The sequence below is a fragment of the Ceratotherium simum genome, chromosome 15 (assembly GCF_057802395.1).
Source record: "Ceratotherium simum simum isolate JZ-2026a chromosome 15, ASM5780239v1, whole genome shotgun sequence".
Taxonomy (NCBI): Eukaryota; Metazoa; Chordata; class Mammalia; order Perissodactyla; family Rhinocerotidae; genus Ceratotherium; species Ceratotherium simum.
The window spans coordinates 21,031,179-21,045,744 of record NC_141914.1 but is presented as its reverse complement, the minus strand read 5'-3'; the positions used below and the strand labels follow the sequence as shown (position 1 = coordinate 21,045,744).

The 14,566-nt window shown below is 41.1% G+C and overlaps 1 protein-coding gene across 2 annotated transcripts in view; it reads right to left on the bottom strand.

Moving 5' to 3' along the window:
• Nucleotides 1–14,566, bottom strand: part of ARHGAP31 (Rho GTPase activating protein 31) — a 113,082-nt gene that overhangs the window by 37,042 nt on the left and 61,474 nt on the right. The window contains exons 2-3 of one of the 2 annotated variants that reach the window (XM_004436546.3): nt 12,223–12,325; nt 9,659–9,803 (exon numbers count right to left, since the gene is read on the bottom strand). In XM_004436546.3, coding sequence (XP_004436603.1) covers nt 9,659–9,803; nt 12,223–12,325 — 248 coding nt within the window. Of the gene's footprint in view, nt 1–9,658; nt 9,804–12,222; nt 12,326–14,566 lie in introns of those variants that run through there. The other variant, XM_087439647.1, reaches the window with a different exon arrangement.

Below are 14,566 nucleotides of genomic sequence, written 5' to 3'. Positions count from 1 at the left end.
TGGGAACTGTCATCTAGAAAACAGATTTGTGGAGAGGACCCGGACTCCCAAGGCGGGGAGAGCCTCATCAGGGGAGCTGAGTGAGAGCAGCTCCAGGGGAAGGAGAAGCCGTGGAATGTGGGGTGGACCCTCCCACATACTAGCCTGCAAAGGGGGAGGGGTGCGAGGCCTCTCTACCTCCCTCCGCAAAAAGGTTTGCACAGCACCCCACCCACCCACCCTCGCTGCCCTTTCTAGAAATGTGTTTGAGGAATAAAGGTGTAGGTCGATTTAACAGCCCTCATGGAAAGTTCCTTTAATATTTTAGGAAGCTGTGAGTCGTCTTTGTGCTGAGAGGCGACGGGATCGCCCGGGATGCCTGCAGGCCCCATTTGGGATTGGCATTTATTTCATTATTCACAGCCTCTCCCCATGGCACCCCAATCCTAGTCAGAAGCTCTCTAGATCCCCGTTTTTCTCCTGGAGGGGTCCGGTCACTGCAAACTTATTTTTAGCTCTCTGTCTCTTTCCTCATCAGGATGGTGGAACGCATCATTGGGGAATTGGGGGAGGGGAGTTGAAACTTTGCCCATTCCAATTTTTTGCCTGAAACAGAATTTCACTCAACATTAGCCAAGCCAATCTGGCTAATGGTTAAATCTTAAAAGATCTAGGATGAGTCTGTGACTATTTGTTCTCTTCCAATCAGTATCAATAAGCCCAGCTTCCTGCCCTTTGAGGACTCTGGCAAATGCCCCTCATTCTTGTTTTCTCTGTTGCCCAAACACCACTGCCTGCTCCTCCCCTCCCACCCCGCAGCTCAAGTCCTGCTGGCAGCCCTGTCACCAGGGTGCACAAACAACCCATGGCTCTCCCTTCCTTCTGCACCCAGCTGCCACTCAGTTTTTGCCCTTTATTTTGTATTAATTATTTAAAAATTATTATAAATCCATTTCTATTACGTTAAGCTAAAAAGTAATTCATGCACATGATTTTTAAAATGCAAAGCATTCAAAGGAATACACAGAGGAAAGTTAGTCTTCCTTCCAACTGGAGGCCCTCAGCCTCCAGAGGCAACCACTTTGTGTCCTTCCAGACAGTCTTTATACCCATCGGTCTCTGTCACACCCGTGGAAACAAGCACGACTACGAGACCAGGCCCATCTGCCAATTCCCCGTCTCCCATCACTTTCCTCCTTGCTTGCCCTGCGCCGGCCATGCTGGCCTCTGCATATTCCCTCAAGCAAGCTCGGCGTGTCCTCCATCAGGGCCTTTGCACCTGCTGTTTCTTCTTGGCACCCTCTTCCCCCAGATGTTTGCACAATTTGTTCCCTCACTTCACCCTTGTCTCTGCTCAGATATTGCCTCACAGAGAGAGACCTCTGATTATCCTACCAAAAACAGTGGTTCCCATCATCCTCTTCCCTGTACCCTGCATTCATTTTCTTCATAGTACTTATCAACAGTTCTCATTATAGAGTTATGCTTTAAATTTGTTTACTATCTATCTCCTTCATTAAAATGTAAGTTCCATGAAAGCAAGGATTTTATCTGTCTTGCTCTCCATTAAATCCCTAGCACCTAAAACTGTGCCTGCCAGGTCTACACAGTAGGTGCCTGAGATGATAGAAAACAGACATTAGTCTCTGCCCCCGGTTCCTAGCACAACAGGGCTCCTGAAACCCTTGTAATTTCCTGGATGATAGGAGTGTCTTTGTTCTAATGAGGCAACTCGGTGGGCTCCTGGATGAAGGCTGGTCACCAGAAAGACCAAGTCATGACTGTTGTTAGTGCCGTGGAGTCGACTGTGACTCCACTCCACAGGATGACAGATGGGTGGTGTGGTTCCCTGACCAGGAAACAAACCCAGGCCGTGGCAGTGAGAGCACCGAATCTCAGCCACTAGAGCACCAGGGCTGGCTAAGTTCTAATGAGAAGCTTGAAATTTTCAGCCCCCTCTCCCCATTCTCTTGAGAAAGGAGAAGGGCTGGAAATGGAGTTAATGATCGATCACGCCCACGTGATGAATCCTCCATAAATCCCAAAATTGTGAGGTTCAGAGAGCTTCCAGGTGGGTGAACGCGTCCATACTGGGAGGGTGACACACTCTAACTCCACGGCGACAGAAGCTCCTGCGCTCGGGACCCTCCCAGACCTTGCCCTCTCTGGCTAGCTGGTATCTCTTCACCTGGCTGTTAACTGATAGACGTAAGTAAGTGTTTCCCTGAGTTCTGTGAGGCGCTCAAAGGAGTAGGAGGTCATGGAAACTTCCGATTTGTAGCCAAGTCAACAGAAGTTGTGGGTAATCTGGGGACCTACTGCTTATGATGGGCATCTGAAGTGGGGTGGGGGCAGTCTTTCGGGACTGAGCCCTTAACCTGTGGGATCTGATGCAATCTCAAGGTAGATAGTGTCAGAACTGAGTTAAATTCTAGGACCCCCAGTTGTCGTCACAGAGAATTGTGTGGTGTAAGAAAACCCCCACACATCTGGTGTCAGAAGTGTTGTGCGTATGGTGTTCTGTGTGAGTAGCAGAGGAGACAGAACTGGAGGGAAAGACTGAGTTTTCCTAACACAGTGCCCAACAGACCTTTGTTGAATGAAATGAGTAAGTGAACGAGTCCATGTTTTCCCTTCTGTTTTAAAATGCCAAACAGCCACGTTCTGGCCATAATTCCAGGACAGTACCCCCCGAGTATTCCCCATCATGGGGAACAACAGCATCGCTGAGGCAAGTCCCCTCAACCTTGGGATCCTGGCAGAGTGACCAATCATCCTGGTTTGTCTGAGATGGGGGGTTTCCCAGGACACAGGACTTTCAGTGTTAAAACCGGGGGCATCTCTGGCAAACCAGAACAGTTGGCTGCTGCCCTCCTCTGTGGTCATCTTGGGATCACAGCCAGCCTGTTGCCATGCACTAGTAATCCACCCCAAGTGACATTTCCAGTGATGTGTGTGGGTCAACAACCTGTCAGCAGACGTCTACTAGGTAATAGTCACACATTTTCCAGTAGCTGGAGAGCAGGGAAAGGAAACAAAATAATGAATAAAATAAACACAGTTCCTGTCCTCAGGAGCTTATAATTTAATGAGGGAGACTGATACACAAGGAGATGATTTCAACATAAATTCAATATAAAATTTAACTTTAGAACCAGCCCTAGTGGTTAAAAGTTCTGCACGCTCCGCTTTGGCAGCCTGGGTTCAGTTCCCGGGAGTGAACCACACCACTCCTCTGTCAGTAGCCATGCTGTAGTGGCAGCTCACATACAAGAACTAGAATGACTTACAACTAGAATATACAACTATGTACTGGGGCTTTGGGGAGGAAAAAGACAAAACAAAACAAAAGAAAGAGAGGAAGATTGGCAACAGATGTTAGCTTAGGGTGAATCTTTACCAGCAAAAAAAAAAAAAAAAAAAAAGAATACTCTGAGGTAGATCTTAAAAAGAAAAAATTTAACACCTCGCTAAACTGCCTTCTTTAAAAATCCCAAATCAGCAACTTTTCTCTATCTTGGGTATAATAATTTTAGCTGACCAAAATGGAATTTTTCCTAAAATGAACTTTTTTCCCTGACAAAAATAAAATGTAATACAGTATGTTAAATAAGTGCTCCCAAAGATAGCGGGTCCTCATCCCAAGAACCTGTAAATGTTACATTATTTGGAAAAAGAGTCTTTGCAGATGTGATTAAATTTAGGATTTTGAGATGAGGAGATTATCCTGGTGGGCCCTAAATTCGGTCACAAGTATCCTTAAAAGAGGGAGGCAGAAGGAGATTTGACACAGACAGAAGAGAAGAAGGCAATGTGACCACAGAAGCAGAAATGAGAGAGATGCGGCCACAATCCAAGGAATGCCAGCAGCCACCAGAAGCTGGAAGAGGCAAGACATGGGTTTTCCCCTAGAGCCTCTGGAAGGAGCACCCTTGATTTCAGCCCAGCGAAAGTGATTTCAGACTTTTGGACTCTAGAACTGTGAGAGAATAAATTTCCGTTGTTTACGCCACCAAGTTTGTGGTAATTTGTTACAGCAGCCACATGAAACTAATGCATGTACTCAAAATTAAAATACGAAATCTGGGGCCGGCCCCGTGGTGTAGCGGTGAAGTTTGGTGCGGTCTGCTTTGGCGGCCCGGGTTTGCAGGTTTGGATCCCTGGCGTGGACCTACACTGCTCATCAGCCATGCTGTGGCGGTGACCCACATATAAAGTAGAGGAAGATTGGCACAGATGTTAGCTCAGGGCTAATCTTCCTCAAGCAAAAAAAAACAAGGAAGAATGGCAACAGATGTTAGCTCAGGGCTACTCTTCCTCAGCAAAAAAAAGAAAAAAAAAAAGAAATCTGAAGCAAATAAAAATCACCTGCTATCCGACCACCCAGACATAACCACTATTAACCTACTCACACGTGAAGCATAAGAAGCTATCTGCCCAGGGTTCCCAGCACCACATATGAACACTGGCATCATTTCCTATGTAGTTGCATATACTTTTTTCCATTTAACTTTATATCGTGGCCAGTAAATACTCTTCAAAAACGTGACTTTCATGGCTACACAGGATTGAAAACAACAGATTTATCATTTATTTAACCTATCCCTTGTTAGACACGTAGATACTCCCAAAATTTTGATATTATCGATAATATTGCAATGAAATACTTGTAGATCAATTATTTCTGTGCACATCTGATTATTATCTTAGCATGAAATCCTAGAAATAGAGATACTATTATGTTAAAGAATATGAGCATTTAGGACTCTTGATAGTAATTTCAAATGACTTTCTGGGATGTCCAGCCAATTTATACTTCCCATAGAAGACTATAAAAGATGGGGCCGGCCGAGTAGCTTTACAGTTAAGTTCGTGCACTCTGCTTCAGCTGGTTTGGATCCTGGGCGTGGACCTACGTACTGCTCATCAAGTCATGCTGAGGAGGTGTTCCACATTGAGCAACTAGAAGGATGTACAACTATGACATACAACTATCTACTGGGGCTTTGGGGAAAAAAAGGAAAAAAGGAGGAAGATTGGCAACAGATGTTAGCTCAGGGCCAATCTTCCTCAAAAAAAAAAAAAAAGAAAGAAAAGAAAACTATAAAAGAGCCAGTCTCACCACAAGCTCACCAGCATGAAATAGTAACATTAAAAAATTCTTTCTTTTTTTTTTTTGTGAGGAAGATCAGCTCTGAGCTAACATCCATGCCAATCCTCCTCTTTTTGCTGAGGAATACTAGCCCTGAGCTAACATCCAGTCGATCTTCCTCCACTTTATGTGGGACGCTGCCACAGCATGGCCTGATAAGTGGTGCATCAGTGCACACCCGGGATCAAAACCCGGGCCACCAGCATCGGAGTGCACGCACTTAACCACTATGCCACAGGGCCGGCCCCCCAAAATTATTTCTTTAATATGGAAATATATTATTCTAATACATTTATAATTTTTATGTATTTATTTTTTTTGCTGAGGAAGATTCGCTCTGAGCTAACATCTGTTGCCAATCTTCCTCTTTTTTTTTTTTCCTCCCCAAAGCCCCAGTCCATGGTTGTATATTCTAGTTTAAGTCGTTCTAGTTCTTCTATGTGAGCTGCCACCACAGCATGGCAACTGACAGGCAGGCGGTGTGGTTGCAAGACTGGGAACTGAAACCGGGCCACCAAAGCAGCAAGAACGCCCAACTTGAACCACTAGACCATCAGGGCTGGCTCTATAATTTTTAAATAATTACATTTCTTTTCCTATGAATTGTCTTTTGAGGTTCTTCGCTCATTTGTTTCACGGGGTGTTGTGTGTTTTTTTTCTTTTTATTGATAGGTAGGAGTTCTATATAATGAAAGGGTATTAATCTCCTGTCATCTTTATTGTTAATGTTTTTTGTAGCTGGTTATTTGCCTTTTAATTTTGTTAATGTATTTTTTTATATAGAAAATATAATTTACATGTAGTTTAGTTTGTTAAATTTGTCTTTGGTGATTTTTTTCCTTTGCTTTTATTGTTAGAAAGCCCTTCTCCATCCTGAAATCTGCTGGTGGGTAAGGATGTAACTCGACTCCCTCCCCACCCCCCCGAATAATGAGCCAATTTTCCTAACACTGTTTATTGAATTGTTCCTTCCCTAGTTTGGGATGCTTTCTTTATCTTATACCAAGTTATTTAATACCTGAGCCTATTTAAGAGCTGTTAACTCTATTTTAAAATAGTGTGGTAGTTCTGAGCAGAATTTCAATTCTCTAATTCTATTTACCGGCTATACAAGCCCAGGCGAGAGTCTCTCTGAGCCTCAACTCACTCATCTATAAAAAAGAAAATGAAACCTACTAGAGTTATTTTGAGGATTAAATGAAATAATATTTTTAATAAGTTTATCATATAGTAAGCACTCAATAAATGACAGTTATTATCATTAATAATATTCCAATAATATTTTGATAATTCTATTATTCCATTGAGATATTATTCTACTTCAGCTGTGCAAGTGGGTTTAAATAAATCATTGTAAGAATGTGTGACAATGTAAGAGAGCTATTTCCATGTCCCTGAAGAAGGTTTGCTTATATTATCATAATTCATTATTGTGATCAAAGAAATCTATTCAATGGTAAATTCTTCAACATAGTTAGCTATACTAGGTCTACCTATGTAGAAATCAGTTGTCACAACAAAACATACTTATTTTATTTATTAGTGTTAATAAACTGTGTTTGAATACAATGTCAGATTTCCTTGAAGTTTGATGACAAGTTGATGATAACATCACTTTGGTATTTTCCTGTTGCTGTGGGAGAATAGAATGATTAGCAAAGTCAGCGATCAGGAGAGGGGAGAGATAAATACGGGTTTTGTTCTGAGACTGTAAACAAGATCTATGAAGAAATATATATCTGAAGTTTCTAGATAAAAATTCCTATCTACCCCCCGTATACTGAAATTTAGTTAAAATAAATTCGACTCATTCGGTTCTTTATCATGATGATATTCTATTCTGTCATATTCAAAGATGATACTATTGTACTGATAAGAGGATTACAACTAAGCAAAAAACAAATAATAAAGTCTTAAGCACAGATTAAAATAACAATAAGATATATTTTTGGTTGATTCAAATTGGCAAATAATTTACCAAATTGAAAATACCCAGTGTTGGTGAGGCTGCAGGTAACAAAGTTTTAAATAAGAACTCTTTACTCAGTAAATCAACTTCTATAATTTTTTTCCTAAGTATATAAATGGACAAAAGTATAAAGACACATGTACACAAATGTTTATTATAATGTTGTTTATGAAAGCAGAGTGTTGAGAAACAAAAATTCCAAATGTGCATCAGTAGGAAACTGGTTTCAGAAATCATGGCACCTATGCGAGAATATTCTGTAAACATAGCGTCTCTCTATATTTGTTAACATGGGGAAATAGTCATATTGTTGAATTAAAAATGTTCCAAAACAGCAATATATAGTACTGAGCAGTGAAACTGGGGAGAGAGAGACATTGAGAGAGAGTTTGAGAGAGAGAGAGACAAAGAGAAAGAGAGAGAGAGATCTGGAAGGATGTCCCTTAAAACGTTAATAGCAGATATGCTGGGGTGTGAGATTTCAGGTGATTTATATTTTCTCCTTTATACTTATGTGTATTGCTTTAATTTTTGCAATAAAATTTTATCGTTATTTGGAAAAACAAAATGCAACAAAAACACTATGTGAAAAATAAAAGACTAAAGGAAATACCCACATGTTAACTGTAATTATCTTTGGTCTTGAAGAGGAGAGACCCAGTGTTCCTTTCTACTTTCCTCCATTTTCCAAATTGTCTTTTATTGAGTCTGATTGCGTTTAAAATAAGGAAATACTCATATATGGTGACAGTGATTATAATCTGGCAGACCCACCTGAGGCCCACAAGCTTTCCTCCTGGTCCCCTGAAAAGACTCCTTTGTGGTTCCACGGTCAGAGGCTGCCATTATTTATGCGTTAGCCACTCAGAGTGAAGGCTCATTTGCCTTCTGCCGTAGATCTCAAGGGGTAATCACTGACACCTCCACATCAGCTGGTATATGTTGGTTTCTCTAGTGGTCAACATTTATGCCCAAGTTTTTTGTGCATTTTGGCCCCAATTTTTTTCATTAAAAACTAATGTATTTTTAGTGGGTAAGATTTTGAAAGTTAAAGAAGCAGGGAAAATTATCTATAATTGCATCATTGAAATAAATGGCTGTTAATCTTTTGAACGTCTTTCTTTTTAATCATGTCAGTATACAATTGTGTATCAGTTTTTTCCAATTATCATTATGAGTATTTTCTTGTATCACCGAAAACTCTTAAATATATTTTTAATGGCCCAAGCCCAATTTTTTTTGGTGAGGAAGATTAGCCCTGAGCTAACATCTGTGCCCATCTTCCTCCACTTTTTATATGTGGGATGCCTGCCACAACATGGCTCAACAAGTGGTGCATAGGTCTGCACCTGGGATCCAAACCCGTGAACCCCGGGCCACCGAAGCAGAGCGTGTGAACCTAACCACTATGCCAGCCCCATCAAGCCCAATTTTTTAAAAGTAGCATTCACTTATCCCTATATCATTTCAAGTTGAAGGACCTTTTATATGGTCAAAATAAGTTTATTACAGGAGCCATGAGAAAGATTCCTTCCCATGGTTAGAGCCTAGATCTGGTCCTCACCAATAATTGCAACCCCTCCATGATCTTAACTTCAAACATACCCTCTGACCACCCCACTCCAACACTATCGACCTCACTGGCATGAACACTCCATTGATCTACTTTTTTACTGTTACTTACCTGCCTTATGCCCTCATTTCCTTTCTTATCCATGTAAAATTCCATGGTCAATTATTTCCATCATTTTCTCGCATACATCCTTATCTCCCTCGTCCCTCTTTTGCCAGCTGAACCTCAACCTTGGTTAAACTCAACTCTCCACCTACTTTGGACCTCCACTCATGCAGCCCAATGTTCAAGACCTATTTTTAATGCTATCTCTACAGATGTCTTTTAAGCATTTATTCTCCTTCCTCTTTACCTATGGGTGCCCTATTTGGTGACCATGCAGCTGCTATTTAGGTGTTTTGCTCTTGCCCATTCATCCTTCGCCAACCCAGCTCATTGGTCTATCCTGTACTCTCTCCTGGATGCCTTTACCAGATCCTTTTCTCTTCCCAGCTCTCTGACCTCTCTCTTGTCTTCTGTTTGTTGTCTCTTTTATGCCCACTCACCTCTTTCCCCAACCCCTAAAAGAAACACAGAAGGAATAGCCTGATAAAAATGAACTAGCAGTGAGTATAGCAATTGAAGTCTCAGGTTCCTGTCCTGCTGTGTGAGCTTGGGCCAGTCACACACCAGTCACACACACTTCACCTCTCTGGTTCTCAGTTTCCTCCCTATACAATGAGGGACACTTGGTTAAATAAACATGGAGATCATTTAGCTCAGCTCTTAAAACAAACAAACATGATTCTAAAAACTTACAAAAGGGAAAATTTAGCAAATGGTCCCACTATCCTACTTTCTTCACCGTACCATCCTACCTCCACCACCGCACTAAGAGAATGTTGACTATCTGGTGAGTATTATTTTTGTTATTTTAGTACTGAAACTCTCCTTGGCCCACCCAAGCGTCCCACCCAGTAACCATCATGGAAATCCAAACACTCACCGTGAATTTCTCATAGAGCTCATAAGTCAGGAGGGGATTGGGCAGCTCTCTAAAGTAGAGCTTGCAGAGTGAGCCCACACAGTGGATGTCCTGGAGGTACACTTCTCTTGTCAGATCTGGACATTGATCTGAGCCAAACTCTTGCCTGAAACAACACAGACAGAGACATAACAATCCCAGGAACGTGTGTTCACGTCAGCAGCTGCTTGGCTGCTAAGGGGTAAAAAGACCCTAAACTGCTGCTCTGACTATATTTTTGACCTTGAGTCAAAAAGACCTTCTACCCTAGACACAAGGAAGCCACGGAGACTTCCACTTCAGGTCTGGATCTTCCCTGCAATAGCAGCTGTGATTAGAAAGACATAATGCTGATTTACAAGTGGATTTCTCATGGCATTACGTCCACAGTCTCACTTATGTACAATGGGGAAGTATGAAGACAATTTGCCAAAAAGCCTGTTGTGATTTCAGTTTTTCCAAAATATTGTTTTACATGAAATTCTCTTTCTTGGAAAGACGAAAACCAGGGTGAGTCAGACTGTTATCACTCATCTCCATATATTCATGTCAACAGACTTGTTTTGTCTGGAGACTCAAACCCAAGGTTTGAGAACTTGAATCAACTATCTCTTTGATGCTGAATGGAAACTTCTAGGCTGCCTGATAATGACTCCTACAGGATAGATGAGCCCTATAATACCTTCTTAAACAATCTATAGTGGAGCGTCTGGGAACATCATCAGATTCCAGGCCTCGTTTCTAATTAAAAAACATTTCCTAACACGGTTACATGAATATCCTGCCTCAAATAATATATACTTCCAAGTTAAAAATGTGTTTTAAAAAATGACAAATTTCAGGGCCGGCCCCGTGGCTTAGCGGTTGAGTGCATGCTCTCCACTGCTTGCGGCCCGGGTTCGGATCCCGGGCGCGGATCCCCGGCGCGCACCAACGCACCGCTTCTCTGGCAGTGCTGAGGCCGTGTCCCACATGCAGCAACTAGAGGGATGTGCAGCTATGACATACAACTATCTACTGGGGCTTTGGGGGAATAAATAAGTAAATGAATAAAATTAAAAAAAAAAAAGACAAATTTCAGCTTTAATATAGAAGAGAAGTTAGGATTCTTGAGAATATTCACTTGATCAACCAAGTAGTGACAAAGTCAACGGGACTCCCAGTATTTCAGAACAGCTCGCTCCCCTTCTGCTGCAGTCTGGTTCTGCCCCTTTAATAAAGGGCAGGGAAATCCCTGAGGCTGACAGAACCTGAAAGGAACTGAGTGGGGCCTTGAAAAGAAAACTATGCAATGGCCTCATAAAGTCATAGGCATGTGTTTTTTTAAAAGGGCAGAACAAGAACAATCTAGAGCTTATTCATTTATTCAGTCCCAAATTTCCTTTGTCAAGGCAAAGGTCAGTCCATAAATGAAAAAGAATTGGCCGTCACTCAAGTGTCCTTCCACGATTCCAACTACTGTGTAATATGTTTCAGAGCTAAGAGTAAACTACTAAAAAGTATTTGCTGTTGAAACTCTAAAAAGTAGTAAAATTAATGAAATTATGTAAGCACACAGATCCACTAAAATCTACGGCTGCAATGAGCCAATTATTTTTTAACAGCCATCATTTCTCCAGGAATAAAAAGGATTCTTATTCCTTTGGTGTAATTTCATTACAATTGAGATTGAGCAGCAGGGGCAGAAAACCAAATAGATAGGAGGGAGAAGACAAAAAAGGAATTACCTGCACAATCTATTAAATTTTACATATTAATCTTATAACAAGACTGTTTTTATTGTTTTAAAAGTCTACTTATTTATAACTGAAGAACATATAATAAATATATAAAAATAACACAATAAAATATGTTCTTTTTGGTTTCAAAGAACAATATGCAAAATACATAAAACTATTGTTTTAGTTGTAGAACAGTATATATATATATCTATATAACATATATACACTGTATTCATACTCATATCTGTGTTTTGTGTGAAGGTTATTATCCTCTTAATTCAGTGTGACAGAAATTTCTTCCAAATGTTTAGGATAAATCCACAAAATTGGAAATAGTTCACCTATCAATAATTTTAAAAATACCAGCATCAGAGAAATGCTCAATAGTGCTGACTTCTGATTTCTCCACCAGATGAAATATCAAATGTTGAGTATGTGCCAAGAAGAAAACTCACACCCCTCTCCATGTTCTGAACACTACTAACAGGGATCTGACTGAGCTTTGAGTAGGCAAGTGAGTTATAATAAATCATGTTTTCCTAACTTGTAATTTAAATAATTTGAGTTAAATCAAACCCACCTAAGAAGGATAAATCTGGTGCAAGATCCTCAGGAGCTTTTGTTGGAAAGAACTACATCAGACTAGAGAACTTCCTGATTAGAGTAAGGAGAGTTAGGCATCTGAAAACGTCAATGCTTCATCTTCAGTCCCGCCACCCTTCCCTCAGTCCCTTCAGGTTTTTAATACTCCCAGCACCTGCGGACAGAGGTATGGACAGAGGAAGGATCATGGGAGAATTCTTTTGGGAGCGACTCTTTTCTTACCTTAGCCGTTGTATGTTTGAGGTGACTCCGGAGAGCCGATAAATTCCATCCACGATGCCGTGAGTCTCTATAAATTCTGCACAGCTCTTCAATACATATGGAACTATGTAAAGGAAAAGAAAAAACAATAAAGTATTAGATATAAATCCGACTGTCCTTTAAAGACATCCTTTCAAAAATCCAGGTAACTTCAAAGAGAAATAAGTATGGAACACATATGAGTTACAAGTGGAAACAATTACTTGTAAATGGTAGATGACATTCTTTTGTACTAAAAAAAAAAAAATAGAGTTTTGTTAAAGTTTAGGAAACTCATGTGTTGTAAGAGGTTTTTTTTTTTTAAGAATTTGAAAAATATGCAGAAACTTAGATTTTGAAACCACCAGTGACCTTGGAAATCCCACAACTCAACCTCCTCGTTTCTTGGTTCTCCAACTGTGGTTTCTTGACTAGCAGCATCAGCATCTCCTGAGCACTTGTTGGGAATGCAAATGCCCAAATTCAGACCTACTGAATCAGACATTCTGCAGGTGGGGCCCAGCAATCCGTGTTTTAAAAAGCCTGCTAGGTGACTGTTACATGCTAAAATTAGAGAACCATTGCCTGTTCTACACATGAAGTCACCAAGGTGCAGGTAAATTTACTTACCTTGTTCAAGATTACTTGTTACTTATGAAAAGTAATTAATATATGGGAAAATTCTTATGATATAGGTAGGTAGAAGAAAAACAAGACACAAAATGAATTTATATTGTGAATTCAGCTATATATATATAAAAAAAAAGCAAAGGAAAAAAGACTGGAAGAAAATCTGCCAGAACGCTAAAGGTGATTTAAAGGGTAAGGTGTTAAAGTGTTTTTTCAAAGGTGAGAACTACCCTCCCGCCACCACCACCAAATGGGTCAAACCAGTCATTGATTTAATGGACCACATAAAAGGGACCAACGTGGCCTCTTGGATTCCTGCCACTCTGGAAGTTCAGCGCCTCTGGGGAAGAGTCCGGCTATGCTGCTCTTTCCTCAGGGTTGACCCTGCCAGGTCAGTAACCCAGAATGGCAGCCACAGGCCTTCTGGATGGCACATTACATGCCACTTTGGTCCTTGGGCAGATCTACCTGAGGTCCCTCCGTGAGAGTGCTGCTGTGAATGGTGGTTTGGTATGGAACCCAAGCCTCGGGCACTGAAGTCTTCAGGCATAGAGGTGGTGTGCGAACTCCATGAACTAGTGCTTGGGTTACCACTGTGCTCACTCCCCCAAAACATACCTAATCCATTAATGCTTTAGATTAGACTATTGCCAACCCATCAATGCTTTATGCACATGATCATGCCTACGCACAATTCCAAGCTGGACCAGACTTTTACATGGGTAGATACCAGGTGTTCAGATTCAACGTTCTACCTGGATTCTCTATTACAATACTTTCTAAACAAATTCCCTCACCCCCATTTCTTTCAACTACTAACTGTAATTTTAGGTGCTCAATAAAATTCATCATACTTAAAAGTATTCCCCCCATCTCTCAAAGGCTATGCATCCCCAGAGCCATTCTCTTCCAGGACACATCCACGTTTTGCCCCTGTCCTTCATAACTGGACTGGGAAGCTTCTTGGTTACCTCAAGTGAGAAGGGGGCAAGGAGTGGACTTAAGATTGCAAATATTGAGGCCAGGGAATACAGAGGTGAAATCACTCCCTTTTTGAGTGAATATAGGGCGGGAGCAGGGTGTGGTGGAGGAGGGGCTGTGAGAGTGGGCAGGGGCCCAGAGCCTCTGCCTGGCTTCAGCCAGAAGAGCTATACTTTGATCTGTTTTATGAAATCATGTTCTTGGTGAGATTTTTGTCTACCATCCTCATGCCTCTAAATAAATAAATTAGCAAGCAAACAAAGTGTTCTAATGCTTAAAAAAAGTTTCGTTTTGCTTTTTAAAAAATCCCCGCTGTGCACAATAATGGTCGACTCTTTCCCCACCACACCAAGCTGTTGTTCTGTAACCTGCCACATGTGGTCTACGGTTGAGAACAAAGGTTTAGATGCCAAACTGCCTTTGTAACCTTGGGCAAAATAAGTAATAATTGTGTTTATCAGTTTCCACATCTGTAAAATGAGGATAACAGTGATATTAACCTCACAGCTAGGATTGAAGTAATACCTGTAAGCATTTAGCACAGACCCTGGCATATAATAAGCATTCTACAATGACAGTTATTATTTCTATTTGAAGCTTATCTATGACATAAATTTATAATTTGTGAGACACAATCTTGGTGAAAACAGTTTCCCTCCTCCCATCCAATGGGCAGTTGGAGTAGAGTTGACCAACCTCTTACCAGTCAACACTC